The sequence below is a fragment of the Pongo abelii genome, chromosome 14 (genome assembly GCF_028885655.2).
Source record: "Pongo abelii isolate AG06213 chromosome 14, NHGRI_mPonAbe1-v2.0_pri, whole genome shotgun sequence".
NCBI classification, from domain to species: domain Eukaryota; kingdom Metazoa; phylum Chordata; class Mammalia; order Primates; family Hominidae; genus Pongo; species Pongo abelii.
The window spans coordinates 48,868,206-48,893,608 of NC_071999.2; the positions used below are offsets into that span (position 1 = coordinate 48,868,206).

The following is a 25,403-nucleotide window of genomic DNA, read 5'->3' on the forward strand; positions in this document are numbered from 1 at the left end:
TTGCAAATGTAAAGAATGAAATCATGTGGCCTCCAAAGAACAGCTTTTATTTGAGTGGCTTGGGAATAGGGTGTTTTTATTTTTTCAAACTTAATTATGCATCTGAATCATACATAGAGATTAAAACAAAACAAAAAAGCAAAGCAAAACATGCTCAGGCCTAACTCCTAGAGATTCTGATTCAACGTATATCTGGGGTAGAATCTCTACATTAATTTTTTTTTTTTTAAGTTGCACTTGCAGTTCTGATTTGCAGCCAAGACTGAGAACCACTGGAGTAGGATAGAGTGAAAATGGGATGAGGAAGTGTTAGGACATGACACTAGGACCAGATGGTGAAAGGAAATGGTATGCAAATACAATATAACAAACTCTCTCTTCCCTGACTTCATTCTTTTGAAATATTTTTTTTCATTTTTTTTACTGCCACTACTGTTGCATGAAAGAATACGAATCCCACATTGTAAAAACAGAGATAAATGTTTAAAACCTTTGTAACTAAAAGACCTCTATTTTGCTTGAGGTATTAAGCTGGTGCAAAAGTAATTGTGGTCTTTGTCAATGGCAAAAACCGCAATTACCTTTGCACCAATCTAATGATATTTAACATAAACAAACTCAGGGCAGAGTGCACCTTCTGATTGGGTGTACCATCTACCGCTCGGGGCTCTTTAACAAATGACCAAAGAAAATATGAATTTTGACAAAACTGGTGCTAGGGCTATTGAAGGGTGGGTTTCTATTCTGGGCTAGTGCTCCCAGTCTCTAGTCAAGTACAAGAACATGCCTACCCCAGAGAGCTCTTCCAAATTCCCAGCTATCTGAGATTATGAGACAAAGGTTCTTTAGCGCCTACCAAATGAGCAACAATAAAGATAAAAGGGACCTCTCCTTCCATCATAACCAGTTCCCCAGGAAGCACCATTTCTCTTACTCTTGGAAGGTCGGATATTTTTTCCCTTTACCATACACTGGCCTTCCATGTCCTAACTGCTATTTTCAAATAAATGAACGTTATATTATTGGAGGGCAGATCAGGGATGCTAAACTGCACCTTTAGCATGATTTTAGGGATGAGCGCCTTTTACTTAAGTCCTGCTAATGGCACATATTTTAAAAGGCCAATAGAGGACATCCGTGTTGTCAACACAACTGAAGGCGCTCGGAAGAGTGTTGGTCAGCAAGAATCAGCACAAAGGCATTGGAGGAGAGACAACAGCTTGTTTCTGGAAACAAATGAACAACAAGAAAACACTAAAAACATCTCGAGGGGGCCCCTGACTTGAGCCCTGCATGGGAAAAGCTGCCAAGAGCTAGCATGACAAGGGACTGGCCCTCGGCTGCGGTGAGGAAACTCAGCGTCCTGACCACACTGCTGGGGTCAGCGAGGCGTCCCTCAGAGACCGGAAGTGCGGACTTCAGCTCCCTCGGGAAACGGCTTCCCTTAGCAGAAGGGAGACTGCGGTTTAGTCCCGAGGTCGCTCCAGCAGCCTGGTCTCACGCGACCCACCATTCCCGCCGTCCCCTCACGGTGCCCGCCGTTCCCGCCGCCCGGCTCTCTAACCGGGCCCCTACTTCCCCGCCCCGTGCCCTCTGGAGACCTGCAGCTCCTGCCGACCTGCGCCAGCTCCTAGGGCCCGTCGTTCCGCCGCCCTATCCCCCCTCACGGGGCCCCTAGCTGCCTCCTCGCGACCGTTTCTGGACTCGACCTGCCCACTCCCGCCCGCTAACCCGCCTGGCTCCGGGCCGGCCCTCGCGCGGCTCTGGTTCCTGTTCCTCTAACGCCGGCGGGGCTGCGGGATGCCGACTCCGCGGGCCGCCCAGACCCGGAACTGCTGAGGCAGCAGCAGGCTCGCGGCGGTTGGCTCATTCCGGGATTCCCCAGCGCTCGCGTTGGGCCCGCCGCGTTTGCACCAAGCGCGCCAAGCGGCCCTGCCCGAGCTCCCTCCCGCCTCCCGGCAGCTGGCACGAGGGGCCCTGGCCGTCAGGTTTCCCCTGGGATCCCGGGACCATATCAGGCGGGGAATCTGTGCGGCCGCTGCGAGGTGGGTGAGGTGAGGCGGGGCGAGGTGGGCGAGGTGAGGCGGGGCGAGGTGGGCGAGGTGAGGTGAGGCGGGGCGAGGTGGGCGAGGTGGGCGAGGTGGGCGAGGTGAGGCGGGGCGAGGTGGGCCAGGTGAGCGAGGTGAGGCGCTGGTATCGTAGCGCTGGGCAGAGCTTACGACTCCAGCTGACCTGCTCGCGGCTGCCCAATTTCGCTGAGGCTCAGGACGAGGGACAGGGCGGCAGATCGTCACAGAGGTCGCCGTAGACCGGTGTGCAACCGAAGGTGAAGAGCGGGAAGGCGAGGACCGAATCGCCTCTGGTGTGCGTTGTCCGACAGGAAGTCCCGAATGGGCTGTGAGCGGCCGGTGGAGGTTCCTGGGCAGGTGCAGAGCCACAGCCTGCACCCCGTGAGCCGAGGCGGGTAGGAGGAACAGGGACCCGGCGGCGACACACGTTGGGCGGAAATTCACGATGAACAGAGAAGGGGGACGTTCACCCGCTCAAAACTGGCTAAATGAACCTCAGAGGGAGCCCCGAGCGATGGGGAGCGAAGGTTAGGGGAAGCGGCAGGAGAAAACCTTCTTGGGGCAAAGGGCGTCACCAAAGGGGGTCACCGGAGACCCGCAGGATGGGGTGGGAGGGCTGGGCTGGAGGTGAGCAAAGCTGCACGGGGAGAATGAATTAAGAAAGTTGCGAGGAAGCCTGTCTCATCCAAATCACTATAGCTTTTGTGGTCATTGCTAAGTGTGGAGTACTGCACAAATCCTGAAGGGAACTCTATTAGCCATCTCAGCTTTTATCATCTTAAAACGCGAATTTCGCGTGCAGCTCCATTTAGCTTCGTGAACATGAGCCCCCGCATATGAAAGGATGACACCTAATATGACAATCATGTCAGGAGTAATGATATATCACACAGGTTGACACCCTGCAATTTAAAAACAGGACTTTGTCTAAACTCAGCAAGTAATTCCTTACTTAAAAGTTCTATGTAAACAAAACAGAGGAACTGTTGTGCTCCTGGAAAGATGTACCAGCATTTTCACAAAACGAATTAAAAGATGGCTTTGCTTTCATTGTCATGGTTCTCTTGTGACAGAGTAGACTGGCTTTTCTGGGAGGGGCCTAGATTTACTATTTTAGTTACATTTTAAAATCAATGTAATTACTTCTTTTTTAATCTACCACAAATTTCTGTTGTAACTATAAGAGGACTTATATAATCTTATATTCTTACACTAATTTTTATTTGCAGGTGATTTATTTGGCATGAAAGTATTCTTTCAAGGATGGCAGAAGCTGTTTTGATTGATCTTTTTGGTTTGAAATTGAACTCTCAAAAAAACTGCCATCAGACATTACTGAAGACTCTGAATGCTGTCCAATACCACCATGCTGCCAAGGCCAAGTTTCTCTGTATAATGTGTTGCAGTAACATCAGCTATGAAAGGGATGGAGAACAAGATAATTGTGAATTAGAAACAAGCAATGGATTATCAGCTCTCTTGGAAGAATTTGAGATTGTTAGCTGTCCCAGCATGGCTGCCTCTTTGTATACCATTAAACAGAAAATTGATGAAAGAAATCTGAGCAGCATTAAGGTAATTGTACCCAGGAACAGGAAGACATTAATGAAAGCTTTTATTGATCAACTCTTCACTGATGTTTACAATTTCGAATTTGAAGATTTGCAAGTGACTTTGAGGGGAGGCCTTTTTAAACAGTCCATTGAAATAAACATAATCACAGCTCAAGAACTAAGAGGAATTCAGAATGAAATAGAAACATTTTTGAGAAGTCTGCCAGCACTGAGAGGAGAATTAACTATTATCACTTCTTCTTTGATCCCAGGTATATTAACCACTAACTGTTGTTTTTACTTTGTACATGAAAAACCAGTCTTTCTTCAGATGTAGTTCACCTCTTTTTTTCCTCCTTTCTTTTGTTAACTGTTGTGGGCTGATTACTCATTGGCATCAGTGGCAACACAGAGGTGTCGTGTTTGGCCCTGTAGTATCAGGGGTGTCAAGGGATAAAGCCTTCAAAGCCACCCCAAATAAATAAATTTGCTTTATGAAAATTTGATGTTAAGACAAATAATCTAGCCCTCCTTTGCAATGAGATTTATGACACTGAAAATCTTCTATTTAGAAATTCTGAAATTTCAAATCATTGGCACCTTCATAGAAGAGTAAAATTTAAAACAATCCATCTTACTTCTTGCTTAAACAGTATTTTCTGTGAGCTATATGCTGTTAGAATAACAAAGCCGGATGAGACACAAGATACCTTTTGAAGAGCAACAATCTCATAGGGAGTGTAAAACAAACACAAAGCAGAATGCCATAAGAACATATGGAGGTACAAAATGCCATAGAAATTAGAAGCCAAATAACAAGGGCAGGTAGCAGTGATCAGGGAAGGTCTAATTGAGAGACTGGTATTTTGAGTAGCATCTTTTAAATCTTCACTGCTTATCTTCAACAGATATTTTCATACATGGATTTACTACAAGAACAGGTGGAATATCTTATATACCAACTCTTAGCTCATTCAATCTCTTCAGTAGTTCCAAACGGAGAGATCCCAAGGTAGTGGTTCAAGAAAATCTGCGTAGGTTGGCGAATGCTGCAGGATTTAATGTGGAGAAATTTTACCGAATAAAGGTAAAATTTTGCTTTATATTTTGAAAGATCTAAAGTATATTTTTTACTTTGCTAGTAACTACATGGACTTTAAGCTATTTAACTTTTGTATCTGCTTTTTTATCTAAAGTTTTAGAATAATGCTGTGGTTGTCTTTCTTATATTTATACACCATAGCCTAAAGATCAGTTCTATTTTATGCACACACACACATGTGCAGATATATATATATATATATATATATATATATATGCACACACACACAGAGTAAGTCATCCTTTAATGTTGATAGGTTCTTGGAAATTGTGACTTTAAGTGAAATGACATAATAAAACCAATTTTACCATAGGCTGATTGATATAAATAAGAATAAAATTTCTAAGGCATATTTCTTGTCACAAAAACATCACCAAACTTCTAAATAAAGACCAACACATTCCTAGTATTAAACATTGAAATAAATGTGAGCTAGACATATATTTACAAAACAGTAAGAAAAACAAATAGGATAACTACCAAATTATTTCGGTTCAGGGCTTTGGGTAGCTGGAGTCCATTCTGGCAGATCAGGATGCAAGGCCACAACCCACCCTCATCAGGACGCCATTCCATTGCAGGGTGCCCTTACACACACATGTACTCGTACTGGGACCATGTAGACACCCCAATTCATCTAACATGCATTTCTTTGGGATGTGGGAGGAAACTGGAGTACCCAGAGAAAACCCACGCAGACGTGAGGAGAAGGTGCAAACCTCACACAGTCAGTGACTGGGTGGGTAATCAATTTTTTTCATTAACATTATAATGAAATGATGTGGAATAAAATGACATTATTCAAGAGCCTACTGTATATTTCATCTGGAGTCCTCAATTCTAAAAGTACAGTTAATTCTCAGAGAGTATACTACAACTGCCCTTTTTGATTTAGAAGAAAGGGAACTGAATGGTGGTAGAGAAAGGCCATTATTTTATAAATCTCCTCCAGGAGGAACTAGGGTCATAGTTGATGAGATAATGTCTTGTTCCTTACAGAATTCTAGCTTTACTTGAGTCTGGGAAAAGTAAAAGTGTCATTGATTTGTTAATTAACTTTCTTTTACAAGAAAAATTTTCATTTTGTAGAAAGTGCTATAAGAAATGATATACCTATCTTTATGGAAAGATGTTCATTATTCACTATATTGAATTTTATAGTGTTAAACTCTGCTTTTCTTTGCGTAAACTATCAGAGATTATAATACTAAAAGCTTAAATAGTTAAATTATAAGTAAATTTTGTGTTTTCCCATATATAAAAGTGATATATTTAATGAATGCTAGTAGTCTTAAACTGGTTATATAATTTTATACTACAGTGAGTACCTTCAGGAAAGCTTATGGTATAAGAAATCCCACTTCCAAAACATTTTTGTTGCACATTTTTGGTATTAGACTCATCATTCCAATGACATCTGGATTATGGGAAGAAAGGAGCCTGACTCTTATGATGGAATAACCACAAATCAGAGAGGAGTCACAATAGCAGCTCTTGGTGCAGACTGTATACCGATAGTTTTTGCAGATCCAGTCAAAAAAGCATGTGGGGTTGCTCACGCTGGTAAGTATACTTAATTAAACATTTAGAATTTTACTCATTTTGTTGTGCAGGAAAAATTGTAATTTCTTTCTGATGGACATAGCAAACAGTTAATTACATTACACTGTGGTAAGTGTAATGATGGGAGAGGCGGCATAGTTTTATTATAGGGACAGCTAAGAGGAGTATCCACATCAAATTATATGAATTATAGTAGAATTCCCAAAGGAGGTGGCACCTAGGTTGATTCCTGAGGAATTTGTTGGTTTTGTCTGGGTAACAGTGTTCCTTAGCAAGGGTGCTATTAACATTTTGGGCAAGATAATCCCACATTGCAGATTAAGTGTCTTTAGCCCCTGAAATTCTTAATGACAGTAGCACCTCTAGTTACTTTAATAACCAAAACCAACCAACCAACCAATCAAACAACAACGAAACCCTCCAAGCTTTTCAAAACACTCCCTAGGGGAGTGGTACTGCCTCTAATTGAGAATCCTTGAAATCTAGGCCACAGGAAATAGGAATGTTAGGCATGTTGCAGAAAAGTGTTCACCCAGATGGAGCTGCATGTGTAAAGCTAGGGAGGTAGGAAAAAGCAAGATGTTTTGAAAACTGTTTTTAGTTTACATCACTTAATGTATTTAACTGTAACTATTCTCTGAGAGCAAAGAAGTATTTTTAGAAGGTATATTGTGTTAAGGTTATGGAATTTTGTTTTCTGGAGGTATTTTAAAATAGTATTTTAGATTACCCCGTAGCTGTGATTTTGTGTGAAATGAGGGATGATATTTAAAATTTCCGTCTACTTGTAAATCTATGGCTACTTTGCTTTTTAGCTCATAGGTAAAAAAGAAAGTAGCATATTTTTATTTTGACCTAGCTGAAATAATGGGATTGAATGAGTAGAAGTCAGGTTTACTACATCACATTGTCAAAAAGTTATTTAAAATTTGAGTCTTGGCTCCTGGATATAAAAAGAGGATATTATTTTTTTACTTCTTAGGTTTGAAAACATTTAGTTTAAACATATCCAAGATCAAGCAGTCAAAATGAAGTTATAAATATGAATTTCAAGTCATTGATAAGTTAATTTTGAAAGAATAAAATACCTAGGAATACAGCTACCTTAACCAAGGAGATTAAAGGTCTCTACAATTAGAATTACAAAACACTGCTGAAAGAAAGCAGAGATAACATAAACAAATGGAAAAACATTCCATGCTCATGGATAGGAAGAATCAATATTGTTAAAATGGCCACATTGCCCAAAGCAATTTATAGATTCAATGCTACTCCTATCAAACTACCAATGTCATTTTTCACAGATTTAGAAAAAACTATTTTAAAATTCACATGGAACCAAAAAAGAGCCCAAATAGCCAAAGGTATCCTAAGCAAAAAGAATAAAGCTGGAGGAGTCATATTGCCTCCCTTCAAGCTGTACTATAAAGTTACAATTACCAAAACAGCATGGTACTGGTACCAAAACTGACACATAGGCCAATAGAACAGGATAGAGAACCTAGAAATAAAGCCACACACCTACAACCATCTGATTTTTGACAAAGTCGACAATAACAAGCAATGAGGAAAGGAATCCCTGTTTGATAAATGATGCTGACATAACTGGCTAGCCATATGTAGGAAATTAATACTAGATCCCTTCCTTTCACCATATACAAAAACCAGCTCAACATGGATTAAAGACTTAAACATATAGCCTAAAACTATTAAAACCCTAGGAGAAAACCTAGGAAATGCCATTCTGGACATAGGCTTAGGCCTTGGCAAAGATTTCATGGTGAAGACTTCAAGAGCAAACAAAAACAAAAATAGACAAGTGGGACCCAATTAAACTAAGGAGCTTCTGCACAGCAAAAGAAACTATCAACAGAGTAAACAGAAAACCTACAGAATTGGAGAAAATATTTGCAAACTATGCAGCTGAAAAGGTCTGACACCGAGACTATAAGGAACTTAAATCAACAAGCAAATAACAATCAATCCCATTAAAAAATGGGCAAAGGACATGAACAAACGCTTCTCAAAAGAAGACATACACATGGTCAACAAGCATATGAAAAAACGCTTGATATTACTAATCATTAGAGAAATGCAAATCACAACTACAATGAGATACCATTTCATACCAGTCAGAATGGCTGTTATAAAAAAAGTCAAAAAACAACAGATGTTGGTGAGATTGTGGAGAAAAGGAAATGCTTACACACTGCTAGTGGGAATGTAAATTAGTTCAGCCACTGTGGAAAGCAGTTTGTATATTTCTCAAAGAACTTAAAATTAGAACTACCATTCAACCCAGCAATCCCATTACTGGGTATATACCCAAAGGAATATAAATTATTCTGCCATAAAGACACATGCACACGTATGTTCATCACAGCACTTTTCACAATAACGAAGACATGGAATCAACTTAGATGCCCATCAGTGGTGGACTGAATAAAGAAAATATGGTACATATACATAATGGAATACTATAAAGCCATAAAAAAGAATGAAATCATATCCTTACAGCAACATAGATGCAGCTGGAAGCCATCCTAAGTGAATTAATGCAGGAACAGAAAATCAGATACCATATATATCCTTTAAGTGGGAGCTACACATTGAGTACACATGGACACAAAAAAAGGAACAATGGACATGGGGGCTTACTTAAGGGTGGTGGGTGGGAGGAGGGTGATGACTTTAGAACGGTCTATTCGGTACTATGTCCACTACTTGGGTGATGAAATCGCTTGTACATGAAACCCCAGTGACATGCAATTTACCCATGTAACAAACCTGCATATATGTACCCCTGAACCTAAAAAGTTGGAAAAATAAAAATAAATTAACTTTAAAATATAATATAATTAGATACATTGTATACTTCTTTTATCAGATATCAAAAAGAATAAAATTCTTCTATGGGACTAATTTAATAAAGATCTTTTAACTAGATATGTATATATAGATAGACATAGAAAAATCAAATAGAAAGGAGGTGGATGAACTACAAGTGAGAGGATAACTGAGGAGGCTCACTGAAGAAGAGAGCTACTCTCATCTGTAGAAAAGCCCTGACAATTTCTCTCTTTAACTCAAAATGCCTATATCTAGTTGCTTCCCTTTGAACATCACTGTCTGCATCTTCCTAGGTGCCTCAAAATCATTATGTCAAAAACTCAACATTTTTTTCCCTAAAGTCTTCTCTGCCAGTTAGGTTTCCTATTTTAATTATTGATATCCTACCCACTTACAGATAGAAACTTGATGTCTTCATTCTGTACTTCCCATAACCACATATTCAGTGGGTTACCTGTAGAGGCTGAACCTATCACCTAAGTCCTTCTTCCTTTCATCATCTCCTTTTATCTGTAAAAATTGATCCCTTCACCTGAGTGCCTACCTTTTGAAGGATATGAGTATGGAGTGCTTAAGGAAGGTATAAGGGGACTCATTATTGGCCAACCATATCAGCTGAATCAAACCCAGATATAGGGAATAAAGGAAAAATGCAATATTCTTAGCTTTCTGTCTTTGGCTACAAGAAGGTAGCAGAAGTAAAGAAGATGATTTTATCTTAGAACACTGTAAGATGCAAGGCAGATAAGACAAAGATGGCAAGGGAACGGTAGTCTGGGCAAGTGGGAAGGGAGTAAAAAAGGCTGTTAATTGAAATATAATAGATATATTTTTGTAAAAAGTGAGGGAGAGATGAAAACTGCAAAACATTGCTGAAGGACATTAAAGAAGACACAAATAAATGGAGAGAAATTTTGTGTTCATGGATTAGAAGTTAGAGAAATGCAAATCAAAACCACAATGAAATATCACCCCACATCCATTAGGATGGCTAATATTTTAAAACCTCAGAAAATAAGTGTTGTTGAGGATGTGGAGAAGTTGAAATCCTGGTGCACTGGTGGTGGGAATGTGAAATTGTGTAGCCACTATAGAAAACAGTATGGCAATTTCTCAAAAAATTATAAATAGATTACCATATAATCCAGAAATTCCTCTTCTGGAAGTATATCCAAAATAACTGAAATCAGGAACTCAAAGAGATATTTGCACACCAATGTTGATAACATAATTATTCGCAATAGCCAAAAGGTGAAAGCAATCTAAGGTACATTGGTAGATGAATGGATAAGCAAAATGTGGTGTGTGCATACAATGGAATATTATTTAGCTTTAAAAAGGCAGGATATTCTGACACATACTACAATATAGATGAACCTTAAGGACATTATGCTAAGTGAAATCAGTCAGTCACAAAAAGATAAATACTGTATTGATTTCACTTATATGATATACCTACAGTAATCAAATGTACAGGAACTGGAAGAAGAATGGTGATTGCCAGGGGCTGGTAAAAGGAAGAAACAAGGAGTTATTGTTAATAGTTGTAGAGTTTCCATTTTATCAAATGAAAAAATTCTGGAGATTGGTTATACAACAATGTGAATTCAACACTACTGAACTGTATACTTAGAATAGTATTTTTTTTGTGGTTATAAAAGTAAATTTTGTGGGTTTTTAACCACAATCTTTTAAAATGTGAAAAATAGAGACAGAGAAGACTAAGAAGCTATGATCTCAGTGGAAACTAAAAGTATGGAGCATCTTTAAATGGAAGATGAAGAAAACTCCCATTACATGTCTCTTCTGTGTCAGGTGCTTTGTGTAGTATAGCTCATTTAAAAACCACATGATAATGTAATTTATTATTTCTGGACTTTGAAAAATATACAAACTAAATCTGCTCACTTTTAACTTAGACATAAATTCAGGTGAAATTTTGCTACGTTTTGACTTTCCTTATCTCTTTTTATTCCTATTTACCAGGTTGGAAAGGTACTTTGTTGGGTGTTGCTATGGCTACAGTGAATGCTATGATAGCAGAATATGGCTGCAGTTTGGAAGACATTGTTGTTGTACTCGGACCTTCAGTAGGACCTTGCTGTTTTACTCTTCCACGGGAATCAGCAGAGGCATTTCATAATCTTCATCCTGCATGTGTACAACTATTTGATTCACCAAATCCCTATATTGACATCCGTAAAGCCACAAGGTATGTCCGATTTCATTCAACTGCAAGTTTGATTATTTCTGATTGCTCTAAAATGAAATTTATTTTAGAGAACAATTAGTAACTCTAAGAAGAATTTAGGTGGCGGTTATTTAAGTAGCTGACATGCACATGTACACAAACACTCATTTTAAATATAAAATCTGTTTTCATTTGAGTTTGAATAACAGAAATTTTCCTGTCTGGTATCTTTCATTGATTTAAAAGTGAAGGAAGAAATATTTGGCATTTAATTTTAAGAGATCTACTTAAACTTCATATAGAAAAGTTGGCGTGTACTTTACTTCACAGCCATTCCTCAGCTAAATTCTCCTAAATGTAATGAACTATCAGGAAGCTGATATTTTAAAATTATTCTTATTATCTAATTAACTAGAGGAATATGTTTTTTAGAAAAAATATTAGATAATATAAATACACAGTTTTTTACTTTCAAGTTTTTTATAGTTCTTCGCATCTTTTAATTTACAAAGTTTTGTTATTAATAACTGGTGAAAATTATTTGTCATTACTATAAAGGCAAATTAATGTGTGTTTTAAATCATGTTTCTATTCCAGTCAGCAAAACCTTACCCAGAGTCTGCCTGATTTAGTACAGATGTGGAAAAGTTTGAAATTGATTCTTAAATGTGACTTTTTAAATCAAGTATCACTAATTTATAGTCATATTTCATATCATAAAGTGTTCATGGAGAAGCAAGTTTTCTGAGAAAAATCTGGCTAATAGAAGGAAAGGAGATGAAGGGCCAGATGACTAAAAAGCATACTCTGGCTGAGCCAGATGAATTTTGTCTGATATCCTGGTAACTTTTGTAGACATTTCCTCTTAAATAAGCACTTGATTTTGATTATAAAATTCTGTACCTAGATTATGTCTATAGGACAATATGGAAGGTTGTACTGTGCATATATGAAGTTAGGTGATAAATGCTGATAAAGTGTAGCATTTTTTTTCCTGACTAGTCCATGTTCTGTAAGTGAATAACAATATACATTGTTCTAGGTACATCTTTCCTGGAACTTTTTCATGCCAACATCCATACATTTTTCATATTGCTTTGGCTATTGGGAAAATAAACTCTTGCTCTGTTTTGAAAAATATTTTTCCTAAGGATTCTTCTAGAACGGGGAGGAATTCTTCCACAGAATATTCAGGACCAGAACCAAGATCTCAACCTCTGTACATCTTGCCATCCTGACAAGTTTTTCTCCCATGTCCGAGATGGCCTTAATTTTGGTACACAGATTGGCTTCATATCAATTAAAGAATGAGGTACAGTAGGTTTTCTCTCCTCTCTCCATTTTTCCTCTCTTTCATCCCTCTCTCTGCCTCTCCCTCCCTTTCTCTTTCTTCCTCTTTTAGCCTTTTCCTCCCCTCATTTAAAAAAAAAAACAACAGTTAATTATGTTAAACTTTACTCCTTTATTCCTACAGGGAGAATGATGTTTCTACTTTTTTAGTGATGTAATAGTGGTAGCAAAGTTCATTTCCAGTAACACTCTATTATGAAGAGCAGCCACTCCTTTTCCTAGTTAATGAAGAATAATTAGGCAGGCTTGTGTTAAAAGTATAAAAATAAAACAATTTAATCTTTAAAAAGGTATGTAAGTATTTCCTTTCTCTCTACTGTGTACTTGATATCTGTACATTCCCTATCCTCACATCCTTATAACTTTCATGTTATTTTTGAAAATAAATCTTCACATAAAGATTCTAAATTCTAGAATCGTAAGAAATTCCCACATACAAACTAGCTTGATTTTCAACTAGATTTCCAAATGATTATCTGAAGTTGGAGTTGGCCAAATTTTTATTTTAAAATGACAGTAAGTAGTTTAGACTTTGTGGGACATACAGTATGTGTCTCAGCTACTCAGTTTCGCCATTGTAGAGGAAGAGCAACAAGAGATACTGATAACATAGAGATGAATGAATATGTCCATGTTCCAATAAAACTTTGTTTACAAAAATCAGGCGAGGGAGCCAGGCACAGTGGCCCTGCTCCTGTAGTCCCAGCTCCTCAGGAGGCTGAGGTGGGAGGACTGCTTTAGGCCAGGAGTTTGAGTACAGCATGGATAACATAAACTCTGTCTCTAAACAATAAAATAAACAGGTAAGGGGCCAGATTTGGCCTATAGGCTATAGTACACTGACACATGATCTAAAGTCATACAGCAAGACTGAGTGTAATTTTCTTAAAATAGTATTTATTAGAGATGGTTCTGTTGGAATTATACAAAAATATTTCATGGCACTGATTTAGCACTGCCCCTATAGGATATGTGTAATTTTCCCTAAGGTTACTTCTAGCTGAATTAATATTATTTTTCACTCTTTACAATGTTTTTAGCTCTTTAACTTACAGAAAAACTTTAATAGACTTCATGACTCTTACCTTGATATTCTAATAACACCAGTAAGGGTCTCATATTTGATTTCTATGTATTTTACAGATACTTGACTGGATTTTTGTATAACTGCTTCCTGCCTCCTTCCAAACTGACTGCAAGAGAGAAATTTAGCTGTTTGATTTACTTAAAACCAAATGGATTACAATGGATAATTCATCTTTTCGGTATATTTTTACTATTATTCAAAGCCAAATGATTTTCATTTAATTATAATAATAACTGACAAAAATCAGTATGTTGTAGCTAATTTGTTTTATGCATGAGAATTATTCTTAAAGTTTGTTCTCCCTGTTTATTACACAGATCAGGAATAGATGTGTTCAGTTCAGTATTTATTGGATACCCTCTATTGGTCAGGCATTGTGTTAAGCGTAGGTGAATCAAAATGAACACAACTTTTTCCTTTGAGTCTAATACAGTGAAGGAGATAAACACTTCTACAACTTAAATTTAATTTTAATAGCAGTAGAAGAGAACATAAGGAATAGAGGTTAATTTTACCCAGAAGGCAGGATAGAGAAAATATTACAGAGAAAAATCACATATCACATGGGCTCGAAAGATGTAGAGGTTTTTGACAAATGAAGAACAACCATAACAGGTAGAGGGAACACCGTGAACCAGGGCATGAAACTGAAAGTGCATAACATATTCTAGAGAGAGAAGGGTGTGGGCAGGAGTTAGGGCTGGAAAAACAGGTTAGAAACAGATAAGTAAGGGTCTCAAATGCAATGTCAAAGAGCTTGCAGTTTATTTTCCAGGCAATGAGTAGGCAGCCAAAAAAAAAAGTAAGGATGTGGTTTTTTTTCCCCATGACATCATATTTAAGAGGATGGATTTAAATTGTGTGAGACCAAAGCATAGAGACTAGATAAGAGGCGATCAAAATATTTCAAAAAGAAATAATGAAGATCCAGTGAAGGAGGTGGAAATTAAAATAGGGAAGAGAGTAGATGGATTAGAGAGACATTTAAGAGATGGAATCAATAGATCCTGTTACTAGATAATGGAAGTAAGAGGTGAGGAAGAGTGGAAAAGTCATTAATGACGCTAAGATTTCTGCTTGGCTGCTTACCAAGATTGGCAACAAAGGGAGGCAGAAGGTTTGGAAAAAGAGAGAAGGATAATGAGTTTGACTTTACGTAGAATGAAGGGCATCCAGATAGAAATCTTTGGTTAATAATTAGAAATATAGACCTAGAAATTAGGAGGAAACCTGAGACAGAGACAAATATTTCAAGGCTTACAATACAGAGATGATACCTGATTCTACTGGAGTAGGTTTAATCATCTAGGTAGAAATTAGGATGAGAAAAAAGGAGATCCAATAATACAACCTTATAGTCACAGAAGTAAGAAAAAAAGGGTAGTTGTTTTGAAGAAGCCAGGATAGGTGTGGAAAGTACTCAAAAAGAAATCTTCAGGGATAAAATAAAGTGATAATTAAAAAGAAATCAGTGGATTAAACATATTGAAACTGTTCTATAGGCAGTGGTCATTGAGTCAGCTTTCACTGCATTTAGTAAGAAGATGCACAGATGTCAACTCTTTTTTGACAGCATTTACTAGAGAAGAGAAAAAGCTGGGGACTGCATCTTGAAGGAAGGGACTTTTTTTGGATGAGCAGTTTTGAGTGTGTTTGTCAGTTAAAGAGAGGAATTAAGTTAGTTTTCATTTAGGAAAAATTGTATATATATTTAATATAAGTTATCACATTGCATCTTAAAAATTTTCTTATTTAATACATATATTTCCTACATGTATATGTGGCAGCATGATAGCAAATAACATTTGTTTGGTATTTCCAAAGGACTTTCACATACATTACCTCATTTTACCTTTACAGCTACTCTGAAGTACACAGGCATTATCCCTTTTATTCAGCTGAGAAAACTGAGCTTCATTGAGGTGGAGGTCAAAAATCACAAAATTTGTGAAGAAGTAAGATTTGAACATACGTTTCGTGACTCCAGTTTTCCTTTTAGATTTTAAAATTAATTAAAGGGATCTTAATTATACTTTTATTTTTAACTTTTTGTTAACATAATTTATTCATACATTCAGTGAAAATTTTGTTGAGGTACTGGGACACGTTAAAAAATACAGTTGTAGCCCTCAGGATATTTAATATCCAGTGAAAAGTGACAGTCAGTAAACCAACAATTTCAATACTTTGATATATGTTGTGAGGTTGTGATAACCGATTCTTGTTTAGTTTAATTCTATATCTCCCTTAGGCCAGTGTTAAATTTAAATTAAATACCTCATTTTTTCCAATTCAGGGAAGGCACTAAACATAAAGCATAGGATAGAAATGTTGAACTCATCCAAAATATTATTTTGTTTAATGAAAATGATAAAGATTAAGGAACACTTCCATGTATTGAGTAAGGTTGATAATTTTCTAATTCTTCACTGTGCATTATTTTGTTTGAAGTTGGTAAATTTGGAGTATCCTGCAGACACATTTTGCTGTATGTACTACAACATTCTACAACCAAATAAAAATTATTTTGATTATCTGATTTTGGATTATCTCTGCCAAAGTATATAATGAAAGGTTGTCTCCTTGCTGCTTTACTGAATGAAAAGTGTTGATTTAGTAACTCAAAACTATCAGGTTATTAAATAATCATCTTATTGTGTCTACAAGATAGCTGTCACTCTCACATATTTGTATGTAGGTTTCTAGGACTTCTGGGGTACAACAACAAAGATTTCTAGTAAGTTTTGTTTTTGTTTTTAATTTTATTTTAAATTTATAAATAACAATGGTACCTATTCATGGATACATAATAATGTTTCCATTCATATAATGTACAGTGATCTGACCAAGGTAATTAGCATATCTATCATTTCAAACATTTTTCTTTGTGTTATGAACATTTAATATGTTCCTTCCAGCTATTTCAAAATATATAATATACTACTGTTAACTATAGTTATCCTACAGTGGTATAGAACACTAGAACTTATTCCTCTTAAAGTTTTGTTTTTAATCTAAGCACTGCTACTAACTGCACATAGGAAATATTGATTGCTATTTTATTAATAAGGGGAATTAAGTTTGTAAGTCAAATAAACATTAATGAAATACCTTCTTGAAAATACTATCAAACTAAAACTTACTGGGCCATTTATCCAACTGTAATTTTAAATTGTGAAGAATAGCACAGTGGCCAAATATTCTATACTCCAGTGCTTTATAAAACAAATCAGATGACCTTACCACTAGGAGGTGGTATTTCAACAAGTAGCTCTACTATTATTTCTTGGTATAAAGTTGAACTGATCTTTTTTTTTTTTTTGAAAAAAATCAACTTTATTTTTTCTAGGTTTTAAAAAAATAGAACCAGCTATTAATTTTTGTTGAGAAAATGCTTCTTTTGGTGTTCACATCTAAATTTCTGAAAAGGTGATCTGGTTACTAAAATCATCCCAAATGCATTCATAAACCAGATCCACGTGTGACCAGCCCTTTACAAAAATTAATTACAGTTGCCACAGCCTTTACATTCATTCTTATCACACGTTACAACATGCAGATAACACAAAGAAAGGTCAACAAGCTGAAGTAAACATTACAGCATCAGGAAAATGAAAACCCATCCGTATAAAATAAATATAATTTTGTAATAACTGTAAAGAAAATGAAAGCACTTAATAAAAATAATGGCAGTTGAATGTATAACTGTCTCATCACCCAATCATAAAATAAGTTACTGTAAAATGCATAGACTCCTTACACGAAAATAATTTGTGCATCACAGTCATGTGAAGTTGAACTAATCTTAAACTCTGTATTTTCTTGTGGAATAAAAAGGGAGGGGAGGACACATTTAAAGTTAGTGAATGTATTGCTCTTACTTTAGGTATAATGTGGTAGTTCAAGTAGATAAAAGCATTTAGGAACCCTCACCCACTTCTATCTCACTCCTACAGAATCTCTAGTAATTGCTTTTCTGTACGTAGATTTTTGGGAGAAACTCAGAGAAGCTTATTCTGTGTAACATGACAAAACAGAAATAATACCCATATATTCAGCAGCTGGAAGGAAAAATAACAGTGACATATGAGTTATATGCTTTTATATCTCAAAGTGGGATTTGATATTTATTTTTACTTGATTGTCCTAGAGTTATACTTCCAATGTATCCATCTTACTTTTTGTGTGAACTCTTAGAGAATGCTACCTATCTATGAAAGTTCAGCACTTTAAAGAAAGCATTACTCAGTTATCGTGTGTTATCGTGTTTGTATGCATGAGTCTTTGTGTATGTGCTAAATGGCAAACAAGAAATACGTGTGTGTTAAATATGACACATAGCCTCTTTGCCCTAGCTAATATAAATTAACACACACATAACACATTGGATGCAGTAGAATAATAGATTTCTCTCTATAGATTTTTTAATAAATTATGCAGTAAAGAATGGAAAGCATGGTCCATATGCTTACTGGATGTGTTTGTGTGAACCCTGATCTAGGGCACGTGCATTTCCATTGTAGGCAGTGTTTTTAAAGTTTACTTGTGATTTCAAAGATTGCCATAAGCAATGCATTGTTCTGTGCTAGGTCATTGCTTAATGAAGAAAAAAGAAATCTGCCAGTACTGCTTTTTCCAGATTAACACGTTTGGTTTGAAGTCACAGTGATTACATGTCAACTGTGTTGAGACAAACTTTTCGTACTCTCCTTAGATGCATTTTTGTAGAGAAAGAAATGCTTACATCACATTCCCCATGTCCTTTTGCCAAGTGCCTGAGGTGAGCTATGTCTCTGCTGTATTTGGAGTAGACTTTTTGTTTTATTTAATTCTCAGAAGGTTGAGGTGTGCAGTTACTACATTTTGTTAAACAAAATTTCCAGCAGACACTATAGCTCAAAATACCACATTCCTTTCTAACCAAAAACAAAACAAAAGACAAAAAAGGGGAGTAAAGGGAGTACTCTCATTTCATGAGAAACATTTGTAGAAAAGAGATTTGTTCATGGTAACAATTGGGTTTTTAATATCCTTCATTTTCTGAATTCTGCATCACACACTGCTTCAGTGTACATCTCACCATGCTTTCCTGTTCCTTACATTCTTAAAGCTCATGTTTTAAGGTTGTATTTTCTTTCTTTTTTTTTTTTTTGTTTTTTGTTTTGTTTTGTTTTTGAGATGGAGTCTCGCTCTGTTGCCCAGGCTGGAGTGCAGTGGCGCGGGCTCTCGGCTCACTGCAAGCTCTGCCTCCTGGGGTTCACGCCATTCTCCTGCCTCAGCCTCCCGAGTAGCTGGGACTACAGGCGCCCGCTACCACGCCCAGCTAATTTTTTGTATTTTTAGTGGAGACGGGGTTTCACGTGTAAGCCAGGATGGTCTCAATCTCCTGACCTCATGATCCACCCCCCTCAGCCTCCCAAAGTGCTGGGATTACTGGCGTGAGTCACCGCGCCCAGCCAAGGTTGTATTTTCTTATCCCTCCCATCAGCCTTGTTTTCATACTTGATATTTCATATTTACAAGGTACCTTCATTCCTTTGGTTTTCTACTTTTCAATACATATCCAGATTTGGCTATAGAGTTATCTGTTTGACATATCCTGTGTCCCCTCAAATACATCCTCCAAACTTAACTCATCATCTTCTCTCCAAAACCTGCTCCCATCCTGTCTTCTATCTCAGAGAATGAAATCATTATTCATGCAGTTGCCCAGCCAGAAACCCTGGAGTGTTTCTGAATGCCTCCCTTTCCTTATCCCCTTCCCTTCCCACACTACTGACTGTATATCTACCATCTGTTCCCATGTCTCTTTCTCACTTTTCACAGACATTCAGGTCATCATCTATCATCTGTATCATTAGAGCAGCCTTCTGACTAGTCTTTCCTTATTGAATCCCTTCTTACAGATTCATTATTGATTGTTTTAAAATGCAAATCTTGTCATATTACATCTCTCAAAAAATTTTTATGGCTTTCCCACTGCCTCCAAGATGAAGACCTACTCACTAAAATGTATAAGTGCTGTCATCCTCTCACCCCTGCATACTTCTTTAATTTCTACCACTCCCCATGCTCTAGCCATTCTGTACTTTTTTCATTTCCTAGAGTATGCCATTAAGCTAGGCCAGACCAAAGAGGTTGGTTGGCATTCAAAGACTGACTAGAACTCAGATTTTTGTTTAGGATTATTTTCACTTAGGCTTTCTACTAAATTAGCAAATAGGAAGTACCAAGGACATCTACAATATAAACATTTACATAAATGAGTACAACACTCTACTGTCTCCCTAGTTTCTCATGGAGATATGGCCAAAATTCAGTTGTCAATGTCATATATATATATATATATATAGCGAGTACCATGCCAGATTGTACATGAAAGCTCAGTAGCTTTTGTTCCATGGGCAGTGTGAGGGGTCATACTAATGCTCGAAGGTCTACCTTCTACTGTATAAAGAAAGTTTTACTATATTGAAAAGCATGCACAATATTTTTTTCTGTGTTATTGGGTCAACAGCAGTTCTCACCATGATCACCATCATCTTCCACAGCTATGTTTTCTCTTGCTTCTTGGCTTTGTACACATTGCTGGCTCTTTGTACACATTGCATACACACAGCATTTGTCAATGTCGCCTCTCTTGAATAACTCTTAACTATCCTTTAAGACTCAGATCTGGGGTCTTCTCTTCCAGAATATTTTCTTCGTTGTTTGCCTCATTAGCAACCATCCTGAGCATCATTTTTTATGGTCCTCAGTGAACTGATTTTTAAATGTTGGTCTGTTTAATTGTCTACTATTAAATATAGGCTCCATCAGAGTAAGGAGCATATCTTACTTATCTTCATATTTTTAGTATCTAGCAAAGATATTATCACATTATAATAATCTAATATCTATAGGAGAAAAAAGGGAAAGAGGGAAGTGTATTATTCCTTTCTCACACTGCAATAAAGAACTACCTGAGGCTGGGCACGGTGGCTCACACCTGTAATCCCAGCACTTTGGGAGGCCGAGGCAGGTGGATTGCCTGAGCTCAGGAGTTCGAGACCAGCCTGAGCAACATGGTGAAACCCTGTCTCTACTGAAATACAAACTAGCCGGGCGTGGTGACAGGCACCTGTAGTGCCAGCTACTCTGGATGCTGGGGCAGGAGAATCACTTGAACCTGGGAGGCAGAGGTTGCAGTGAGCCGAGATCACGCCACTGCACTCCAGCCTGAGCGACAGAGCGAGACTTGTCTCAAAAAAAAAAAAAAGTTTGATCAATTTCCCTTCTGAAGCTTTAGTCTCTGCAAGAATATGGGGCTACCGCTCTTAGCTTTGGCCTCTTTTTAATTTAACTTTATTTTTATTTTTTATTATTTACTTATTTATTTGTGACGGAGTCTCTCTCTGTCACCCAGGCTGGAGTGCAGTGGCGCGATCTCCACACACTGCAAGCTCCGCCTCCCGGGTTCGCGCCATTCTCCTGCCTCAGCCTCCCGAGTAGCTGGGACCACAGGCACCCGCCACCACGCCCGGCTAATTTTTTGTATTTTTAGTAGAGACGGAGTTTCACCGTGTTAGCCAGGATGTTCTCGATCTCCTGACCTCGTGATCCGCCCACCTCGGCCTATCAAAGTGCTGGGATTACAGGCGTGAGCCGCCGCGCCCGGCCAGCTTTGGCCTCTTAACAAAGACTGCACAACAGGAAAAATCTCATGTTACATTTTGTTACAGTTTTATGGGAAATCACATTTCTAGGAAGGAAGGAAAACTCAATAAAATGAGAGTCAATAAATCATTCCTTGACATGATTTCATCAGTGTAGCAACCATTGTTGCTTCTCAATCTGCTGGAATAGGAAGTACACAGAAACACCTTGAAATATTCCTTCCACAAATGTTGAGTCTGAATCTAATCAAGCTCTAGAGCTAACCACAAGTTTATAAAAAATTTGGAGAAGGAAGGAGTAAGTTAAAGGATACCACAATTCAAAGTGTGGGACAATTGATCTAATTTTTGCAAATGGTCAATGGTAAGAATTGAAAGAAAGAATGAGAGGGGGACTATTAGATTAAAAGAGATTCCTGAGACATGGCAATCACAAGCAATGAGTGGACCTAGTTTGGAGTTTCATTAGAATAAGCCAACTCTAAAGACAGGTGTTTTAGATAATTGTGGAAATTTAAATGCAGGATAGGTATTAAATGTTACTAAAGAATTATTGTTAATCTTGTTAGATGTTAATGACATTGAAGTTATGTTAGAAATATCCATGTCAATACATATTGAACTATGTAGGGATAAACTAATGTGTTATCTGAGAGAGGCCACTACAGGCTTTAATAATAATAAAGAAAAAAGGCATGGATGACACAAATGTGGCGAAAGTCTTTAATTGTTGAATCTGAGTGATGAGCATCTGGAGCTTTATTATACTGTTTTCCTTCTGCATGTTTGTAACTTAGTCATAATTTTTTAAAAAATTAAACAATAATATCTAAAGTGATATCTCTGTTTTTGAAAAAGTAAATATACATGTCAGTTTTCTTTGTTAAAGCGGAAGACAAACATTGTCAATCCCCTACTCTTCTATATGCACGAGTTGGAGGAGAAAACAAAAGCCTGTGACTGTTGGATTCTTATTTGAGCAAAGAATATGAAGCCTAGGCAATATAGCGAGACCCCATCTCTACCACAAAAAAAAAGCCTGGCATGGTGGCACATGCCTGTAGTCCCAGCTACTTGAGAGGTTGAGCTGGGAGGATTGCTTCAGTTCAGGAGGTCGAGGCTGTAGTGAGCCATGATTGCACCACTGCACACCAGCCTGGGCAACAGAGTGAGATGCTGCACCCCTCCCCTGCCCCCCAAAAAGGAGTATGGGGGTCATATGCCATATATATTAACATGGAAAACAAACAGTTCATATACAGGAGGTCCATAATTTGCAAAAAACGGACAGTAATGACTTAACACGTTTCTACTAGAACTGCTAAACAGCAACTATTTAAAAGAAGGAGTTTACTCTTAGACTTTCTGTTATATTAAATGGAATCTGGTTGGCATGATGATTCCTTTAATGAAAAACTACATAGTTTCCATCCACTGGCATAAGAATGGAGTAGAAATGTATAGCTAAATAACAGTTTATGGTCCATACTTGGAATATCATAGTCCATTTCATTAAACAAGTTCAGAGGAAAGCAATACTAATAGTGAGGGAGCCCAAAGCCATATATGATCATGGAGGAATGGTCTCAAAGGGATTAGAAATGATTAGCGTGGAGAAAATAAATCTCAGTGGCATAAGATAGCACACTGCAGGTGTTTGACATACAAAATACCAAAGAGATTGGAAAACACAGAACCAATTAGTGGAAATTATAGGAAGGCTGATTTTGGCTTTGTTTGAATGTTAGGAAAGACAATTGCCAATAGGCCTTAAACCTCCCAGAGCATTTTTTCCTGGGCATACCAAGAATGCAAAGCTTTGACCTTTTCTTAATGCCACCATTTTTCAAGATTGTGTTTGCAGAAAGCAACCTTAAGGGATAAGTTTAGGTCCCACTTTGGGAAAAAGAGCCACCTTACTTTCTGCTTATTATAAAAGCAGTGGATTCCCCAAGCTCAGTATTCCTAAGACACAAATCCACTATATGCACGAGATATACCTGGACCCCTCTATGGTGCCTCCATGGGACTTAGGGGGCAAGGAGAACTTACTCAAATATGATGTTCATGCTGCTTGCTAAGCATGAATAATGAAGTCTTTTATCTCATGTCTTCTGCCAACATTTAAGAAACAGTGATAGGCTAATTTATTAACTTGTAAGTATGGTGAGATCAAGAAATCTCATACCCAACAATGGAGAACACATTAGTTAGTAGATTTCCTATCCAGAAGTGTTCACATGTGGATGTGTAAACTTCTTGGAGAAGATGATGTATAAACGCAGCAAAAAATAAAGTTTCAGACAAGTAGTTTTTCTTAGACTTTCAATGTCATTTCAATTCCATAAATTGTATTATTCCTTTTTAGGAAACACAAATATAACTGGACTTATCTACAGAATACCAGGACTCCCTAGGAAGTCTCTACATAAATATGGTCTCAATATTCATTTAAATGACCCAAATTCCATCCATTGTCTCTATGTATTTCCACTCTAGTAAACCTTTAGTAGCTTTCAGATAAAGGGAAATCCAAGATTATTATGCCAAAAATGTAATTCTCTTAGACTTCATGCCAGAGTTCTTAGCATCCAAGGCAGTCAAGATTACCATATCCAAGGTATATACTACCAATATGATTTAGTATTGTTGATCATATGACTGAGGCAGTGATTGCCAAATTTTTCCACTGTCTAGTCTCTGCCATGACATCCCTCTTCCTTCCTTACTAGAAGTTGAGTATCTCTGACTCATCTTATTGGAAATTCACCGACATTAGTTTCATTAATATTAATAAGAAGTTAGTATCTATAGTGTTGGTAAGCACACATAATATTTTTCTCCCATTGCCAAAAGCCTCTGGTAATATTTATCAGAATACTTTGAAAATGTGTATTAAAGTCTAGTCTAGAATTTCGAATGAGTGGTGTAATTCAGTTTGGGATTACATACGATCTATGGCCTTCACTGAATGCAAGCAAAGCTTTAACACTAGCATCATGGTCAAAACCTCTTTGTCCTCTTCGTTAGCAAATGCTTTGTGCATCACACAGATATATCCACTTGGTGGCAGTATGTACTCAAGAATATTTACTGTTTCTAGTTGCCTCAATCTAACGGAATTTAAAGATGTCAAACTTTTTTTATCTGGAAAATAGCCATTGTAGTGAATCTTAAGAAACAGTATTGTCTGAATGCAAGCTCCTCCCTAGAGATGATTATGGAGATTATAATAATGTTATTATATACTTCCTACCATTTACTCTCAATCATATTCTTTCTTCTGCCAACAATACCCTTAGTATGAGAACTGGTAAATACCTATTATATTACCTTATTTCTGTAACCTATCTCTTAGTTCTGAGGAACTTGCCTGGCAATAGACTTTTCCCTTTCTCCATTTTGTTTCTTAAATATCATACCCTCTCCACAGTGAGATTAAGAGATAGAACTTTAAGCTTCTGTATAGTACCATATGTACCCCTTTAGTTCTGCACTACCTCCTAGACATAGAGCAGATTCTTGATATTCACATAGTCTTGCGAAGTCATATGGTTCTCTTTCACTTAAATTAATTCTGTCTGAAATGCAGAATGACACCAATTAACTTGCTCTACGTAAGATTTGTCTTCAATGAAGAGAGGGAACACCTTCCAAGAAATTAAATTGTGTAATCAGGTAGGACTACAACTATGAGAAGAACTCACAAAAATAAACATATTTTAAAAAATTGAAAATAAAATACTAACTTAGTTGTGTTAGATGGTGGAATTATGAAAGCTTTTGTTTCCTTTTTCTGCATTTGTGTAGTTTTTCCTATATTTTCTTTAATGAACTATACTTTTTTCAAATAAAAAATATATAACTGCTCTTAAGCCATCTTTTATCTTTCGCCTGCCTCAAAGGAAACATTCTTGTTTTTAAAATATCCTATTTAGTTTTCTGCTATCTAATTTTCCAAAAGATATTTAGTAACAGTTTGA

The 25,403-nt window shown here is 37.3% G+C and overlaps 2 protein-coding genes across 23 annotated transcripts in view; one reads left to right on the plus strand and one right to left on the minus strand.

The window, feature by feature from the left end:
* The window catches only part of CCDC122 (coiled-coil domain containing 122), a 44,316-nt gene extending 41,822 nt beyond the window's left edge, over window positions 1–2,494 (minus strand). Inside the window, exon 1 of one of the 6 annotated variants that reach the window (XM_009248623.4) lies at window positions 2,233–2,494. The gene's annotated coding sequence lies outside the window, so the exon portion shown is untranslated. Of the gene's footprint in view, window positions 1–1,601; window positions 1,874–2,232 lie in introns of those variants that run through there. The other 5 variants (XM_054528971.2, XM_054528973.2, XM_054528970.2 and 2 more) reach the window with 5 other exon arrangements.
* LACC1 (laccase domain containing 1) overlaps window positions 1,771–25,403 on the plus strand; it is a 171,234-nt gene continuing 147,601 nt past the window's right edge. For 8 of the 17 annotated variants that reach the window (XR_010136685.1, XR_010136680.1, XR_008512645.2 and 5 more), the window contains exons 1-7: window positions 1,909–2,045; window positions 3,299–3,894; window positions 4,531–4,709; window positions 6,122–6,287; window positions 11,124–11,349; window positions 12,480–12,640; window positions 13,822–13,943. Coding sequence is in view for 5 of the 17 variants with exons in the window: in XM_054528967.2 (XP_054384942.1) it covers window positions 3,333–3,894; window positions 4,531–4,709; window positions 6,122–6,287; window positions 11,124–11,349; window positions 12,480–12,639 (1,293 nt within the window). In the remaining 12 variants the exon portion in view is untranslated. The other 9 variants (XR_010136679.1, XR_008512643.2, XR_008512644.2 and 6 more) reach the window with 9 other exon arrangements.